This window comes from Balaenoptera musculus, chromosome X (assembly GCF_009873245.2).
Source record: "Balaenoptera musculus isolate JJ_BM4_2016_0621 chromosome X, mBalMus1.pri.v3, whole genome shotgun sequence".
NCBI classification, from domain to species: domain Eukaryota; kingdom Metazoa; phylum Chordata; class Mammalia; order Artiodactyla; family Balaenopteridae; genus Balaenoptera; species Balaenoptera musculus.
This window is the reverse complement of record NC_045806.1, coordinates 127,078,151-127,094,956: the sequence shown is the minus strand read 5'-3', so window position 1 is coordinate 127,094,956 and position 16,806 is coordinate 127,078,151. Positions and strand designations below refer to the sequence as shown.

The following is a 16,806-nucleotide window of genomic DNA, read 5'->3' as shown; positions in this document are numbered from 1 at the left end:
TCATCACATTTAGGACAGATAGAGCATGGCAGAGTGCCACCAGTCACTCCCTGCCCCACCCCCTCCCGAAGGTTTGCAGGACGACCTCTGACTAGTGCTGGCGAGAGAGGAGACTTGCCCTTGGCAGTGACCTGCGACTGGCCCAGGGCAGAGCGAGGCAGTGGGGAAGGCCTCCGGGCGGGTAAAGTGCCCCTCTGCCACCTGCGGCCCGTGAACATGTAGGTGCACCGCCCTGATCGGAGAGCCTGCTCTGGCAGCGGGCTCCCCCTTGGCGGCCCCCTGGGCTGGCTTTGGCAGGTGGCCGCCATTGGGCAGGCCCTAGTGCTCATCCTCTGCTGGCCCTGAGGGCTGGGCGAGGGGAATTGGGGTAAGGTCGGAGGTGTTTTCTCTTGGAATTAAGGGGCCCCTGAAAACGTTGGTGCTGACACCCAGCCTCGCGTACCTGCTCCTCCTGCCAGGCTCAGGCTGGTGGCTCCCTTCAGGGCTGTCCTTTTCCCCACGTTCTCATGAGGAATGCCGCCCCTTTCTGGGCAGCCTTCTAGGTGGTGTCTGCCGGGGAGGGAGCCCACAGGAGACGCCCTCTGGTTGCTATGCAGAGGCTGAGGGCCAGTCCCACTTTTCCAGGAAGTGTTCTCTGACTACCTCGGCCTCCCTGAGCTTGCTCTTCTCTGAACTTCTACAGGCCAAAGTCCAAACAGTGTGCCTTTAGGTTCTTCCCTGTTCAGCCCCAGGTGGTCCCTGAACCCCCTTGGCATCAGGCCCCGGGCTGGGCAGAGGGGAAAAAGCTGCACAAGGCCACTTTTGGAGCACCCCATCTAGCTGGGGACGGGAAGAGACAGTGACAGGGGCAGCAGACTCTTTAAGGTGAAAAGCCAGGTGCTCGCCCAGCCTAGACTGGAGGGCCGCCTGCAGAAACTGGCCCCCTCTGGCCCATCCTGAGGGCTGTTTTCCTCCGGCAGCCTCCATTCCGAGTGGGACTGTGCCTGTCAGTATCCCCCGTCTTGCCTCCAGCTCTGGTAACACCGTGGGCTCCACGGGTCTGGGCTGTTCCATTTCCTTGCCTGTCTCCCCCATTAGGCTGCTGGTCACTGGGTTCTCAGCCCCTACTGGAGGGACAGATTCCCAAGTGAATGGGGCCAGCCCACTGCTCTCAGGGCCCTGCCCAAGCAGCATGACCTCTGTCAAGTTCCCTTTTTTGTTTTTTTTTAAATTTTTAAAATTAATTTATCTGGCTGTACCGCATGGCTTGTGGGATCCTAGTTCCCCGACCAGGGGTCGAACCCGGGCCCCCTGCGGTGGAGCACAGAGTCCCAACCACTGGACCGCCAGGGAATTCCCTAAGTTCCCTTTTTTGTGCTGTTGATGTTTTCTGAGTCTGTCTTGGCCTGTGGCAGGTGGCTTGGAGGCCATTTGGTAAGAGGTGATGAGGACCTGAGCCAAGGCATGGCGGTGGTCGGGGGAACGGAGACATTAAGGAGTCGGTGTGAGTCAGGGTGGGGAGTGGCGAGGGCCTGGGGGTGACGGCAGGCCCGGCCGCAGGGGAGGCAGGGACTGTTGATGGATGAGCGGATGCAGGGTGGGGGCTGGGCACGGTGTGAGGGGCCTGCTCAGGACAGCCAGGCTGCAGGTTCGGGGAACTGCCAGCACACGGGGTTCTTGGAGTTGTGGGCGTGGTGAGAGCAGAGGTTTGTAGGGTGAAAAGTCTTTTAAGAGAAGGGTGGGACAGGGGTTGGGTCGGAAGAACGGTCATCAGGTGTTGGCACTGCAGGGCCTGCAGGGCCTGGGCCACCGTCTCACCGGCGAGGCACTTCTGCGCCAGCAAAGGCTCTAAAGGCCCAGGTCGAGTTGGGGTTGGGCCTGCTCGGCCGACGTTCCTTCCCAAGCTCTGCGGTGACCTGCGCTCTGTCCGGGTTCTTCTTGGTGACCATCAGAGCATGGGCTGATGGCCGTGTCACAAGCCAGAGCCCATCTCCGGCTGTACGGTTGAGGGCTAAAGCCCCCTCCTCTCTAAGGGGACTGTGCCTTGCTAAAGAGAGGGACTGGCCTGGGAGGGACTGAAGAGGAGCAAGTTGTCACTTTTCTCTGAAGGGCCACCCCCTCCCTTTTGCCCAGGCTGGCATTCAGAGTGGGCAGCAGGTTCCCAACCTTGACCCCCACCCCAGGCCTGCCTCAGATGATGACCGGGCTGGTGCTGGCCACCCCGTGTCCGTGCCTCGTCATGCCCCTCCTCCCATCACTCGGGATGGAGCCAAGGACCTGAATGGGTTCACTTTCTCCAGGTCTTCCCCACCCCTCCTCTTAAACTGGGCTAAAGTGTGTAATCTCAAACTTCTGCTTTAACCATTTTTAGGATTACCGCTGAGTGACATTAAGTACATTTACACTGTGTGTGGCCTCTCTCGCCATTAAACACTAACTCCCCTTCCCTCTCCCCCCATCCGCTGGCACCCACCGTTCTTTCTGTCTCTGAATTTGACTCTTCTAGGGCCGTCATAGAAGTGGAGTCACACACTATGTCTTCTTGTGATTGGCTTCTTCCCTTCCACTGAGCGTGATGTCTGAGGTGCATCCGTGTTGTAGCAGGTGTCAGAATTTCCTTCCTTTTTAAGGCTGAATATTGTTCCATCGTGTGGATGGATCACATTTTTTTCGTCTGTTCCTCTGTCGGTGGACACTTGGGTTGCTTCCACTCCTTTCCAAATACCACTCCAATCAGGCTTTGGCCCTTCCTCCCACACCAGAGCTCTCTCATCCAGGTCTCCGCGATCTTGTCGCCAAACGCAGCTGGCGATCTCGGGCCTCACCTCCCTTAACCATGGGCAGCACCTGACAGAGCCCATCGCTCCCTCCTCCCTGACGCCCAGGGTGGGGGTGGGGGGGTCCTCACGCGTGTTCCAGGACCCGTCTGGCACTCGGGGGCCCCTCTCGAGCCTCCTCAGACTCTGCAGCCGGTCCCCCCTCTTCTCTGCCACCTCTTGAGTGTCCCAGGGCTCAGTGCTTGGGCCACACCTCCCTCTCCAGGTGCCCGTGGCGCCCCCCCCCCCCCCCTTGGGGAGCTCATCCAGGCTCTGGGCTCTCGGGGCCATCTTTATGTAATGAGAACTTCCAAAATTTGTCTCCAGCCCAGACTCTTTCCAGAACTTCAAACTCCTTGTCCACCTGCCTACTGGACATTTCTACTCAGTTGACACCACCGTCCCCTCCAAACTTCCTCGTCTCCCTGGTGCAGGGCCTGGCAACTGCCATCGTCCCCAGCATCCCAGCCTTGCAAACAGGTCCCTAACCTGGAGACTTCTCACCTGCACTGCTAGTGCCCTGGTCCCGCCCAGTGATCTCCACCTTCCGGGCGCTCTGGCGGAGTCTCCTCCCCAGCCCTCTACCTCGCCTGCCCTGGGAAGAGCACCTGTTCAGTGCAGCGTTTGGGCAGCCTTCGCAAACCTCAGCGCCTGGACTTCACACCCACCTTCCCTGCTCGGCGTGCTCCTCTTTAGCGCACCGTTATCCTTGCTCCCCCAAGTATGTCAGCTCCGTGGGGAAAAGGCTTCCTGCCGGCTTCCTTCCCTGCTCTGTTCCAAGTTCCCAGAACAGTGCCGGGTGCAGAGACCCTCAGGGCGAATACTTGCCCAAGGAAGCTGCTGGAGGTGGGGAGGCCTCCACCCGCAACCCTGGCACCTGACAAACAGAGGGGGAGCAGGAGCCAGCTTTGGAAAATGACATGTTTTTATTGCTATGTTTGCAGCGGCTTTTGAGCACAGTAAGGGTGTCCCCGCTGGACCGCCGCCCTCACCCGCCCCCCACCCCTCCAGCCCACGTCAGGGTGTGAGGGAAGCCTTTCTAGGGCCCCCTCGGCTGTCTCGGGATCGGACGTGACACAGACGTGGGTTAAGTGAAGCTGCTACGCGGAGGACTTGAGACGTGGAAAGCGCGTCAGCCTTAAGCTCGCAGGTGGGAGCCGCGCGCAGGATCCCTGGGGCGGGGGACGGAGGCCCACCTCAGATCCCTGCCGCGGGAGCGCCCGGCCCAGGGCGCAGGGTGTGGGCCAGCCTGAGCATGCCGGGTGAGCGGCCCCAGGTCCGGATCCCCCCGCAGAGCCCTGCGTCGGCTCACCCTGCCGACCTGTGGGCAGAGCGGGGAGTGTGCGGACACCCACTGAGGTCCCCGCCATGCACTTTTCCACCCCAGTCTGGGGCCAGGGACTACACGTGCATACCCACACGACAGACTCACACACTCGACAGCTTGAAGCTTCTGTTTTGCCTATGAAAATGAGATCTAAATTCACACTCCTTGGCTGGGGCAGAGGTGTAAGAGGGGCTGAAAGGGATGGGGCGCGGCAAGGAGAGGGACGTTGGGGTGTTTCTCTTAGAAATATACAAGCAGAAATCTCCTCAAGTTTTTATAAAATGTGCAAAATACAAGCCTCGTTTGCCCACAGGCACGATTTACACCTGGTATTCACCTTGGCTGAGAAATAGAGGTCTATGTCTGTACCCTATGAACTCACGCACACATGCACTCAAGCTCACACAACTGATATTGGTGGCAACTGGCTCAGGAACTGAAGGTTCCCTTGCTGGCTGGCTCTCTACGCTTCTAGAGTAGGGATGGGGAGAGGGGTCTAGCCCAGCTGAAGTACTCATTCGCCTTGGTTCTGCTGCCCCTCCCTCACCTGCCCCCTCCGCTCTCCAGTCCCCCCGTTTCCCGAGCTGCCACTGCTGCCCCTGGGGTGAGGGGCCACCCAAGGGTGTGCTGGGCAGAGCCTGGAGAGAGGCAGGCAGGGCCTGGTGGGGTCAGGTGAGACGTGACTGTAGCGGGCACTGGAGGGCGGGTGGCAGGGCCTGGGAAGCAGCGTGTGCACCAGCTTGGTTAAGGGGGGTGGGGGAGGCATCTATTTTTGGTGGGTTGTGATATTTTTGGCATTTTATTAAAAATGGAAAAAGTTATTTTAGTTATAAGCACTCTGGTGCTTCCTCCCCTCCCCCCACCCCCGGCAGACCCCGTAGGTGGCAGGGAAAGGCAAGCCCCCTGGGGGGGTGGGGGGCTAGAGCAGGGGCTGCTATGGCTACGAGAGGGTGAGCTGGTGATGTGAGCCGGGGCACCTGTCACATGACGCTCTCCACCACCACCACCTTGCTGCTCTCAGACACTGGGGTCAGGGTGGTCAGGCCCCTGACATCCGAGTCCTGAGCTCTGTACTCCAAGTGGTGGAGACCCCATACGGGCTGCGTCAGGTGCTGCCAGCGCTGCGGGAGAGAGGGACACGTTGAGTCCCTGGGGAGGGGCACCTGCCTGTCCCTGGCCTCTCTCCACTTCCCGCCGCCTGCCACCAACTTGCGGCCCGGGGCCGCGCCCCTCCTGACCAGGCCCCGCTCCCTACGCTAGGGAAATAGGGTTCAGTGGAGGGCTGGGTGGCTGCTAGAACGGAGGCTAGGGACAGGCCTCTCCTCCGCCGCCACCACCCGAGCGAGGCCCTGGAGGGCCAACTCTCCTCCCGTACACCCCCCTCCGAGCTGGCCCAGAGGCTCTGGGCACAATGGGTCTGTCCCGGCGGGTGGGTGGGAGAAGGGGCAGGGCGCTCTGGAGGTCATGTCCACACCCAACGGGAGGGAGGGATGGTGTGCGGGAGACGGGGCGCGGGGAACTGACCTCAGCCACGGTCCCCTTGGCTTTGAGGAGGCAGCCCAGGAGGTGGAGGGGCACACACAGCATGGAGGAGAGCGCGAAGCCCCAGCCCACGGCCTCGCCCCACCATGGGTACACGTAGGTGTTGTTGTAGACCAGCGGCTTGTAGTACACCGTGTTGAAGATGAAGATGCCCTGCGGGCGAGAAGCCTCGCGCTCAGCCGGCAGCCACCGCCGCAGGCCCTTGGAGTCCCTCGCCCTGCCCAGCCTCCCCCGGCCCTTACCATGCACACCAGCGGGGTGAAGAAAGACCAGCACCATTTCATCCAGGGGCAAGGTCGGTACCCGATCATGCAGGCCACGTCGTCCATGAAGCGGTCGGCTCCTGGGGTAACGTGAGGCCGGAGGGCCGGAGCTAGAGACGCACCCCGCCAACCGCGCCGCACCCCCGGCTTGCCTGTCGGCCCAGACCTACCGTACACCCAGGCGATCACCACGCACTCCCAGAAGGCCTGCCAGAGCAGGGTGGTGCCGCTGGCTGAGTAGTAGTCAAACAGCTGGAAGACGTACATCCCGCCCTGGGGATGGAGCCAGGTCAGGGAAGGTGGCAGCCGGCAGCCTGAGGCCAGGGGCCTCCCTCACCCTGCCCCCACTCACATCGGTCACCATGGAGAGGTCAATGATAAAGCAGAGGGCGCAGCAGAGGGCCACGGAGATCTCTCTTTGGAAACGGAAGTAGTAGGAGGCCGGGAGGAGGTCCAGCAGGCCGGTGATGAAGCCTTCCACACCTACAAACTGTGGCCGGGCAACTCAGGCCGTGCCCCTCCCCCCCCACCTGCCATCTCCCGTCGCCCAGGGTGCCCTCTGCGCACCAGCCCCCCGCCCCCCCACCTCCCAGCCCCCTCTATTCTGCCCCCCCTTTTGCAAACCTGGCTGTCGAGGCCGAGCAGCAGCAGCATGAAGAAGAACAGGGCAGCCCAGAGCGGGGCCACAGGCATCAGCGTGACGGCCCGGGGATAGGCGATGAAAGCCAGGCCAGGCCCTGAGGGGGAAGGGGCGAGGTGTGGACACCTGGAGCCCCCCACCCACATCCTGTCCCCCTCCACCCTGCACCACAGTACCAGCGTAATGGACGATGCCAGGGCACCCTGTGGCCAAGGGCCTTTCCACTTGTGTCGGGACACTGCCGGGCCGCTCGAGCCCTCGTGTGTGTGTGTGTGTGTGTGTGTGTGTGTGCGCGCACGCGCGCGCATGCCATACCAGGGGCTGGAAGGTTCCCGTGAGCCCTTGGTAGACCTCTACCCATAAGAGTGGCGTGTCTGGCTCAGCCTTCTGGACCTGGGTTCCAGCAGCTACTGTGGCCACAGATCACCACTGACCCAGAAAAGGCCGACCTTTCCCTCTACAACACTCAGGCAAGCGTGAGGACATACCCCGAGGCCCCTGGCTACAGACGGATGGGGGCTCGGGGCTCCACGTGGCCTGGCCTGAGATGGCTGAGCAGCTGTGCCTCGCAGCTGCTCAGCCAGGCCTCCTGGCCCAGGGTGATGTGACAAATGGAGTTTGAATTGCTCTCATGTCTCAGAACGTCGCTCTGTGTGCGTTCGTGTATGCGGCACGTTACGACAGCAGCTGCCGCTGCTCCGGAGGCCGGGCTGGGGCCTGGGGGTCTTTACCTGATTCCGCCACCTTGGAGATATGCACGCCCTGCTCTGTGGCCATGAAGCCCAGGATGGAGAAGACCACGAAGCCAGCAAAGAAGCTGGTCCCGCTGTTGATGAGTGCGAGGATGATGGCATCCCTGGGGGCAGAGGGGACCGTGTGGGCTGGTGAGACTGCCTGCTGCCCACGGGCAGGCAGGGCAGGGGTGGCAGGGCTGTAGTGCCTACTTGTAGCAGTTGTTGTTGAAGCGATTGTAGCTGCCCAGGGCCGTGAGGGCCCCCAGGCCAATGGCGTAAGAAAAGAAAATCTGGGTCCCGGCATCTATCCATACCTGGAGGTGAGCGAGGGGAGAGCAGGTGTGAGGAGCCCTGCTAGGCTGGCCTGCTCCCGCACCGTGTCCCCCCGCCCGACCTCTGCCTCACCTGAGGGGACGCCAGCTTCGACCAGTCAGGCTTGAGATAGTAGATGATGCCGTCCAAGGCTCCAGGCAGCAGCACCCCACGCACCAGCAGCACGACAAGGACCACGTAGGGGAATGTAGCGGTGAAATACACGACCTGGGGGGCGGGGGTGCTCAGAGGGGTCCTGCGGCACCCACCGCCCCCTCAGGCGCCCTCAGCCTGCGCAGGGCTGCCAGGAAGGCCACGGTCCCCGCCGCCCCCCGCCCCCCGCTGGCCGGTGTGCTCAGTGGTGAGGAGGGAGGCCACCCAGCGGCACCCACTTCTACTCATCAGAGCCACGACTCCTCCCAGAGGAAGCTGGGTGCTTGGCTGGGGCACCAGCAGCCCCACGGCAAGCACAGGTCAGCTGCAGAGGGAGCGAGAGGCAGGGCCCTCCCCTGGCAGGGAGTGAGGCCGCAGCCCGCGGGTAGGTCCCACGCCTCCCGACTCCAGGTCCTCGTCTGCAGAGAGGTGGGGGTCCTTGGTGCCGGGGATTAGAACTCAGCCAGCCAGAGACAGAGGCAAGATCAAGATGACAGCAAAGGCCTCTGCCTCCCACCCAAGCTGGGCCAAGCGGCTGCTCTGCGGACCCTGCTGGAATGGTCCCGCCTTCCAGAGCCCCGGCCGTGTCCCGCAAACGTCGGCACGCTGTCTTATTGTGTGTCTGTTCGCACAGTTGTCCCCGCAACCTGACAGGGAGCCCCTGAGGGAGGGATGTGTCCAGGCTCCCCGCTGGGTCCCCCAGGGCAGACAGGCAGGTGAGAGAGACAGGCGGAGACCAGGTCTACCCAGACGGTCAAAAACTGACTCAGAGCCAGAACCGAGAGAAACTGGAAGGGAGGGAAGGCGAGCCAGGGATGCCCCCGACCCCAGGGAAGGGGCAGCCGCTGCCGGGGCCTCTCCGCCTCCACTCGGGAGGGAAGGCTGCCGGGCCTGGAGGTGCAGGGTGGGGATCACGTGGCCCGGACTGAAGTCCCTGCCCCTCCTCGGGCTCTGGCCCTGGTCCAGTCTCCTCCCGTTGCAGCAGTGGTCGCTGGCAGACACCCACACCCCCCCAGGCAGTGCTGCCCCCAGCCCTGCCGTCACCCCGGCTGTACCTTTCCTGTCGACTTGACCCCCTTCCAGACACAGAAGTAGACCAGCACCCAGCAGGCCAGCAGACACAGGGTCACCTCCCAGTTGAGGGCCCCCGGAACCTCCAGCCCCCCGGAGAGCCGCAAGACTTTGTTCCTGGGGGAGGGAAAGCCCATGAGGGCTGTGCCAGCAAAGGGCCAGGAGACTGGGGGTGGCCCTGGGGTGGCGCCCCCCGCCGCCCCCACCGCCACAGCCCTTGAGTCCAGCCGGTCTCCCCCATGCACCTGGCCGGCCCGGGCCAAGCCTGCAGCCTGGAGTCGCTGCAGTCTGTGTCCCCGGAGCCTTGGAGCCGCTGGCGGCCCGGCCCCACGCCGTCCCCAGCGGGCCCAGCAGCAGTCCCCCGCTTCCCTCCCCAGGCGGGCAGGCACCGCCCGCTCCGCATCCCTGGCCTCATCCCCCCAGGGCCGGGCCCCGACACACGCACGCGTGCACACGCACACACATGCAGACTTGAGCTACGTGTGGGAGACCAGAGAGACAGGCCGGGCCTGGCCCAGAGGTGCCTGACTCACTCCCAGAACTCGATGACAGGGGACCGGCGGTCAGCAAGCTGGTCACAAGTGAGGTTGGCCAGGGTGGCATTGGCACAGTCTTCGTGGCGGAAGATCTCCACACAGTCGGGAGTGTTCCAGGTATGGCCACACGTGGCCCAGGGCAGCGTGGTGGTGAAGGACTTCACCAAATAATAGAAGCCCCAGGCCAGCACCATGATGTAGTAGGTGTTGCAATAGAAGACGATCACCATGGAGGCGTAGCCCAGGCCTGGAGAGGAGCAGAGTTTCCGTGCAGGCTCTTTTCTGGCCAGTTCCCCACCGTCCCCACTATCTACCTGGCCAGGCACTGCCAGTGGTCCCTGCTGGAACCCTAACATCCTGCTCCCTGCATCTGCCGTCCTCCCCCTCCCCCACCATCCGTGCAACTAGATCCTTCTCTGTTGCTGTCCAGCCAGATCTCTCCAAGTCCCCCTGGACTCTCCCTTGCGCTGTGTCCCCAGCGCTAGGCTAACACTCCTCAATCTGTCCCCCCAAATCAGCCCCTGCTCTCTGCCCCTGCCCTGCTTCACCTCCTGCATCCTCCCCAGCCCCAAAGCAGAGCACACATCCTGCCCCCATCTGAGAGTCAAGTCCTCTTGTTTCCCTAGTCTCACACACCTGTCCCCTTCTCCTGGGTCCCACTGCCACCATGATGGTTGAAGGAAGGCCATGCCTCCACCTGCCCCCCACCCAGTGGCCTCCTGTACCAGCAGCTGGGGGGTTTTCTGGGGACCTGGGGCAGTGTGGGAGACAGTCACCCTCTCAGCAGGCAACCTCGGCCAGTCACTTACTTCACCTCTCTGTGCCCCAGCCTCCGAGGAGGGTAACAGTAGGACCTACCTCCTAGGGCCTTGAGCTGATGGGGGAACACTGCCCACACACAGCAGGGGCTTGGCGGTAACCTGGCCACTGGTCCTTCCCTTCAGACCCTGAACTTTCGATGGCTCCCGTCCCAGCCCCTTAGGCTGGCCCTCTGGCTTCTCCTGCCATCGCGTCTCACGCCCAGCCACCCTCTTTTCAGCCCCAGCGAGCCAAGGATACTCGGCAGGGCCTGTCCCGGGCGCTGCTGGGACTGGGCTTTCTCGCCCTGGTGGAGAGGCCCATCCCCCACTCTAGTCTCCACCTCCCCAAGGTCAGCCAGGTGGTCTGCACGTCCTCCAGGTTCTCCCTCACAGCTTGGGGGGCATCCCAGGCCTGGTGCTCAGACAGGAGGTGCTCAGACTTGAGGTTTCTCAAGTGGGCACCAGCTTTGCCCCAGCGGCGGGGAAGGGGAGAGGTCCCGGAGGGAGAGGGTGAGAGGGGCTGCCTGGGGCTGCTCACCTTTGAACAGGGGGCAGATATTCCACACGTTGATGCTGCCGGCCTTCATGAACTGGCCCAGTGAGATCTCCAAGAAGAAAATGGGGATTCCTCCGACCAGGGCGATCAGGATGTAGGGAATAAGGAACACACCTGGGGGATGAAGCTCAAGGTGGCCACTTGCACAGGGCGGCCCCTTAGCCAGGTGGGGACTTGACCCAGACTCCTCAGCCGGGCCGGGCCAGTCAGCCTGGCTTTCAGAAGCCCTGCGAGGCGGGTGGCGCCCCAGCTGCAGGCTCCGCCCGGGCCCCATCGTAACTTCCCACTGAGTGAATCAGTGCAAGGGGTGGCTGCTGGCTCAGGGGCCCAAGGTGGACAGTCTTGGGGAGGTGGAGTGTCGAGGGGCCTACGGCAGCCCCTGGGCCCTTAGAGCCCTGCTTCCTGGGCTGGGGGTCCCCTACAAGGCTTCTGCCCCTACTCACCTACGGTGACCTGACTAACGGGCGCGGAGGACACACACACTTGTGGACACAAGCCACTCCGTGGTCGGCGCTCAGGCCCGGGGACCTGCCGAACTTGGGCGAGGGGAAGGGAGCCCTGGCCTGTCCCGGCACCCAGACTCTTGCCTGCAAGTGTGAAGGTCCAGGGGAGAGGGTGGGTGGGTAGGTGGGTGGCAGTCGTCTGCCGGTGGGCAGAATGGAGGGTGTCTGAAAGGGCATGTGAGCAAGGACAGAAGGAGACAAGGTTGGGGGAGGCTGGCAGGGACCTCAGGCTGGGGGTGGGGGAGTCCTTCTCCTCTCCAGGCCCCCTACCCTTGCCCCGCTCTGCACTCTCCACTACTCAAAAGCTGAGCTTGGTTGCAGCTTGCTTGGCTTCTGGTCTCAGCATCCTTCTTGCTTGTGACCTTGGGCAAAGACCTTCTCTCTGGGCCTCAGTTTCCCACCCGTCATCTAGTCACTGCGGCTTCCCACCAACCCTGGTGCTGCTTTGCAGTCACAGGACACACGCGTGCCCATCGCTGTTGCTAAGCTGGGCCGGGGCGGGCGGCGGGCATGGGGTGTGCATGCAGTGTGTCCAGTGGCGGCGCCAGGCGGCCCAGGCTGCAGGCTTCCCAAGCCTGGCTCAGGCACCCAGTGTTCCAGGCCCAGGCTAGAGGGGAGGGAGGGGAGGGGAGAGGAGGGAAGGGGAGAGAGGGGAAGAGAAGAGAGAAGGGAAAGGAGGGGAAAGCAGAGGGAGGGACAGAATGGCCCATTGTGTGTGTGTTCGTGTGTGCACACGTGGGGGGCCCACACAATGTGCCACTTGTGTGCCTGACCTGCGGGGGCAGCCAGGGCTCCTCACCTCTGGAAGCCCCCCCCCAAGGGGTAGGCCTCGCCTTGCCACCTCCGTGGCCAATCACTTCGGGGCCGAGAGTCTGTGGGGGCAGCTCGGCGGCTTCGGCAGGAGGCTCGCCTGCCCCCTCCCCCCACACGCTGCCAGGCACATGACCGGCCGGGGGGGGGGCGGAGACCGCCCGGCTGGGCCACCGCGCGGCGACGGCGGGCGAGGGGCAGCCCCCGGCCGTCCCGGGGGGGCCTCCCCACCCCCTGGACTTCGCACGGGCGCCCCGGCGGGGCCGGCGGCAGGCGGGGGAGGGGCTCGCGCTCACCTCCGCCGTTCTTGTAGCACAGGTAGGGGAAGCGCCACACGTTGCCCAGGCCCACGGCGAAGCCCACGCAGGACATGATGAAGTCCATCTGGCGCGTCCAGGTCTCGCGCGGCGGCACGGCCAGGTGGCCGCCGGGCGCCCCCAGGCCCGCGGGGCCGTCGGCCTTGGCCGGGGCCCCGTCGGGCCCGGGCGCGATCAGGGGGCCCTTCTTCTCGTCGCCGGACACGCTGTAGATGCCGTTCTCGGCGCTCTTCTTCGCCATGGCCGGGGGCGCGGCGCCCCGCGGGAGCGGGCGGGCGGCGGGGGCGCTGGCGGCACTGGGGGGGGGCCCGAAGGCGCGGGCCCGCCGGGGGCCGGGGGCGGCCGGACCGGGGGTCGGGGCGGCGGGCGGGCGGCGGGCGGGGTGCGGGACGGCGGGGGCGGCGCGGTCAGAAGCAGTCCACGAAGCACTTGAAAGTGAGCCTGAAGAATCTCATGTGTGTCGGGGGCCCGGGGGCGCGCGGGGCGGCGGCGGGGCCCGGCCGGGCGGCGGCGGCGGCTCCCGAGGCTCCTGCCCGCAGCTCCCGCGGCGGCGGCGGCGGCGGCGGCGGCGGCGGCGGCGGCTCGGCCGGCCCGAGGCTCAGCCTAGCGGGGCGCGGGTGGCATCCGGAGCCCACCGGAGCCCACCGTCTGCAAGCGGCGGCCGGAGCAGGGGCCTGCGGCCCGCGCCCCCCGCCCCGGCCCGGACCCGCGCGGCTGCTCGGCTCGCCCGCGGCTCCCCCGGCGGCGGCCTAGGCGCGCTCGCCCCTCCTTCCCGGCGGCGGCGGCGGCGGCTCCAGCCGCTCTCGGGGCCGCGGCGGGCTCAGCAACTCACCACTGCGCTGCGATCCTGCCTCTCCTCCCCGGCCCGACCGGCTGCCGCTTAAGAACCGACTCCGGGATGATGTCACTGTCGCCCCACCCCCACGACTGGACTGCTCCCCCTCCCCCTCCTCCGCCCCTCCCTCCCGCCTGCCCTCCCCGTCACTCCGCCCACCTCCTCCCGCCCTCCTCCCGAGGAGGCGACGCCGCTGCAGCGGGAAGCTGGATGGCTGCTACCTGGGCCGCCGGCCAGCACCTCCTTCCCAGGGGCCCGAACCTCCCCTGACCCCAGGTTCACCTGGGCCTGGTTCACGTCGACCCTCCTAACCTGCCCTTCCCGGTTCTAGGCCAGCCACTACCCTGGCTGCCTTCTCGACATCCTTGGCCCCCCTCTTCCCTCCTCCTCCTTCCAGCCTGTCCCATCTCGGGCCCTTCTCTGACTCCCAGCTGCGGCTTGGGCCACTGTTGGGTACCAAGGCCTACAGCTTCCCGGCTCCCCTGCACCAGAGGGGGTGCAGGGTGCTTCCGCCTCCTGCAGGGCTGGGCCCAGCTGGCCAAATCGGGGAACGGCTGGGGCGGGGGTGTAGGTATGCCTCCAGGTGTGCTGTGGGGCTTTGCCAACACCCTGTCTCCTGCCATTCGGCCCTCCCTGAGGGACACAGCCCTGGTAGCTGGGGGTCAGGGTCCCAGCTCTGGGAGTGACAGGTCTCTGTGAGTCTCCTAAGCAGGCAGAGGGGAGCCTGCCCAACCGAGGGGCGATGCTACGCCTTTCACCGAAGTGGAGGGTGGTAGCGATTCCTGCCGCCCCCACCCCTGCCTGACGCGCGTGAGGCTCCGGCAGGAGTAGGGCAAGGCTGCCCCCTGGTGCTTGGTAGGTGCACAGACCCTCCCCCAGAGGCCGCAGCTAAGAGGACCCAGCTCCGCACCCTCTACGCTTCTCTCCCCAGGGACCTGCAGGCCTCCCCAGCAAGGCCAAGGTTGTTCAGCTGCTTGCCCATCAGCAGCTGAGCAGCCTGTCCGGAGTTTTCCAGGGCCAAGAGCAGCCATAGGATGGGGAAGGAAGGGGTCATTATCCTGGCTGGAGATGTGAAGTGTGCCCACCCCCACCCCTGCCCCCAGTCCCAGGCTCCCCAGTCGCCACGCTGCAGTCCCCAGATGGCTCATCCCGTTAAGCTAAACCCTCAGTCATCCGGGCGGCTTTAGGAAGACAAGCAGTTCCGGCCTGAGCCGGCTTGAACCTGTTAGGTGAGGGGGGGGGCAGCATCTGCACCCAAGCGTGCTGGAGGAGCCTTAACGGGCCTGTGCGGGAGACAGGCGGGGTCTCCGGTGTTTAGGCGGGGCGGGGGCACTGGAGGCTCGGGGACCCTCGAGGGGGCGGAGTCCCAGTGCTCCTCAGAAGACCCCATCTCGAGCCTTCCCCGGCCCAGCCTAAGAGTGACCCACAGATGGCCTGGGGAAGCAGGGGCTACCCTCAGGGCGAGGACTGAGGGGGAAGGGGGCCGGCCCAGTGAACCACAGGCACCCCAGTGCAGTTTGAGAGAGGAAAGAGGATCCAGTGGAGTAGGTGGAGGGGAAGGGGCAGGGCGTGCTTGCAGGCCGAGGGGGTGACGCCTGCGAGGGGAGGGCGTTCGTTAGCTGTGGCGGTGACCTGGGTGAGGGCTGCTTCGATGGAGAGGCCGGATGGCGCCAGGGGAAGCTCAGGGAAGTGAGGCCCGTGGCCGGGGGCAGGAGACTCAAGAATTTAAGAACCTGCTGGTCCGAGGAGCTTGGTGGGGAGAGAAGGCAGGGGCTGGAGAAGGATGTGGTGAGCTGATTGCACTTCGGGAATGGCGCTTTTGAAGAGGGCAGAGGGTGAACTGAGCAAGGCCGAGGGAGCCTGGGAAGCGTGGCCAGAGCCAAGGGTGGGGACCTCGGCTGCCTGCTGTGCCCAGGAGGGGAGGGGACGTGTTCCAAGGCCAGTGGCAGGACAGGGAGGGAGCTGCCACCTGCGGCTGCCATTGTCTCTGTGGGGTCAGAGGCTGCTATGAGCGAGGTGGCTGGGCCGGAGGTGGCTGAAGAGAGCTGCGAAGGGCGAGCCGCCACCAGCCACTCGGAGCAGGGGCCTCCGCATCTGGGGGTGCAACAGGCCCCCAGACCAGGCTCGACAGGGCCACACCCTCCCCCCAGCTCCCTCCCCCTCGCCAGTCTTCCCCTGTGGGTAATGAGACCACCCCCTGCCTCCCCAGACGCCGTGTGGTCTCCCCCTTGTGGCCCGAGCACCACGTGCTTCTCTCAGCAGCACAGATCTGACCGGTCCCTCCCCATCTGCTCTTCCCTGTGCTTTCCTCTATGCTGAAGATCAACCTACATTCTCCTCCGAGGCGTGCGAGATCGGGCACGAGCTGGCCCACGGGCTTTCCAGCGCTGGAGGGCGCTGCGCCTCCCCGCACCTCCTTCCGATCCTGTGGGATTCAGCTCAGCTGCCACCTGGCCCAGGAGGCTAAAGAGGGAGGCCCGGGAGCCCTCGACCCCTGCACACAGCGGCACCGCCTCCCGTGTCCAGCCGGGGTGAGCTGGGCTTTGGAGATGCATGAGGATCACGAGCCCATCCTCGCCTCTGGCGGGATGATCAGGCAGGAGTTTCTCAAAGTGGGAGCTGGGGTCGGAGCTCTGGCCTCTGATGTGTTGACCCGAGCAGCCCTTAGGAGCATCCCAACTGATGGGGACGTCTACAGTGTTCGAACAGAGGCAGAGGGGTTTCCAGCCCTTGGTGGGTTCTCAGGGCTTCTTCGCAAAGGTGTATTTGCCAACACCCCCTCCCCCTGCGGCAGAACCTCAGCTGAGGGCAGGAGGCTGCCCCCCGCCGGGCCCTGGTATTGATGGCCCTTCGAGGCTGGTTCCCAAGCACGTGCACGAGGGGGTGGGTGTGCGCTACCACCGCTCCCGGGCGAGCAGCAAAGCGTTCCCCAGGCAGAAGCCGCAGTTAGGCTGGGGGTGAGAGCAGGGTCTGAGGAGGAAGGGGAGGGGAGGAGGGGCGAGCTGAAAGGGGGGCGGTGGAGGGAGGGCGAGCCCGGGGCCCCCATTGTCCAGGGAGGCCTGGAGATTCGGGCTGGGGATTGGACCCAGAGCCCGCAGCGACCGTGGACCTCGGAGTGGGCGGGGTGGGAGGGCGTCCGGCCCCGGGTCGACTGGTTATGCCTAGAGGACCTCGCAGCTGGAGATGGTGGGGGGGCCCTCCTCTTTGGAGGCTGCCAGGCACGGGGAGCTTTGCAATTAGAATTAGCTGGGAACAAAGGGACGGCTGGAGTCTACCTTGCAGGGCTTTGTGCTTCCAGCCGCCGGGAAGGGGAGAAAGGCGCAGGCTGCCCGGGAGGCTGGGGGGAGGGCAACCTGAGAGGCCCGGGGCCTGCTCACCCCCGCCCCTGCACAGCACCCCTGGTCCGCCAGCTGTGTTCATCCACGCAGAACCCCCAACAGGATTTCTGAAATTCGTTTTTGTGTTTTTCTTTTTTAAGACTTTTTTTGATGCGGACCATTTTAAAGTTTTTATTGAATTTATTACAATATTGCTTCTGGTTTTTTTTTTTTTTTTTTTTATGTTTTAGTTTTTCAGCCGCGAGGCATGTGGGATCTTAGCTCCCCGACCAGG

General features: G+C 64.6%; 1 protein-coding gene across 2 annotated transcripts; it reads right to left on the bottom strand.

The window, feature by feature from the left end:
• Positions 1 to 3,720: 3,720 nt before the first annotated feature.
• SLC6A8 (solute carrier family 6 member 8) lies at positions 3,721 to 12,713 on the bottom strand. Of its 2 annotated transcripts, XM_036839846.1 has the most exons (14): positions 12,339 to 12,648; positions 10,712 to 10,843; positions 9,371 to 9,620; positions 8,822 to 8,954; positions 7,707 to 7,841; positions 7,512 to 7,615; positions 7,299 to 7,423; positions 6,552 to 6,664; positions 6,280 to 6,417; positions 6,098 to 6,200; positions 5,907 to 6,007; positions 5,647 to 5,817; positions 5,100 to 5,243; positions 3,721 to 4,257 (listed from the first exon to the last, which is right to left on the bottom strand). In XM_036839846.1, the coding sequence occupies exons 1-13, from the start codon at positions 12,598 to 12,600 to the stop codon at positions 5,103 to 5,105; spliced, it is 1,908 nt and encodes a 635-aa protein (XP_036695741.1). In that variant the 5' UTR covers positions 12,601 to 12,648; the 3' UTR covers positions 3,721 to 4,257; positions 5,100 to 5,102. The 2 variants fall into 2 exon arrangements, with proteins under 2 accessions (XP_036695741.1, XP_036695740.1); XM_036839845.1 differs by lacking the exon at positions 3,721 to 4,257 and having other exon boundaries at positions 4,898 to 5,243; positions 12,339 to 12,713.
• Between the last annotated feature and the right edge of the window lie 4,093 nt (positions 12,714 to 16,806).

Excerpts from the sequence above, each read along its gene's own strand:
- SLC6A8 (XM_036839845.1), bottom strand. The coding sequence starts at position 12,600 with ATGGCGAAGAAGAGCGCCGAGAACGGCATCTACAGCGTGTCCGGCGAC. Across the intron at positions 7,842-8,821 it reads GGGTCAAGTCGACAGGAAAG|GTCGTGTATTTCACCGCTAC; the intron begins GTACAGCCGGGG and ends CCCGCCCCCCAG. Across the intron at positions 7,424-7,511 it reads TTCAACAACAACTGCTACAA|GGATGCCATCATCCTCGCAC; the intron begins GTAGGCACTACA and ends CTCTGCCCCCAG.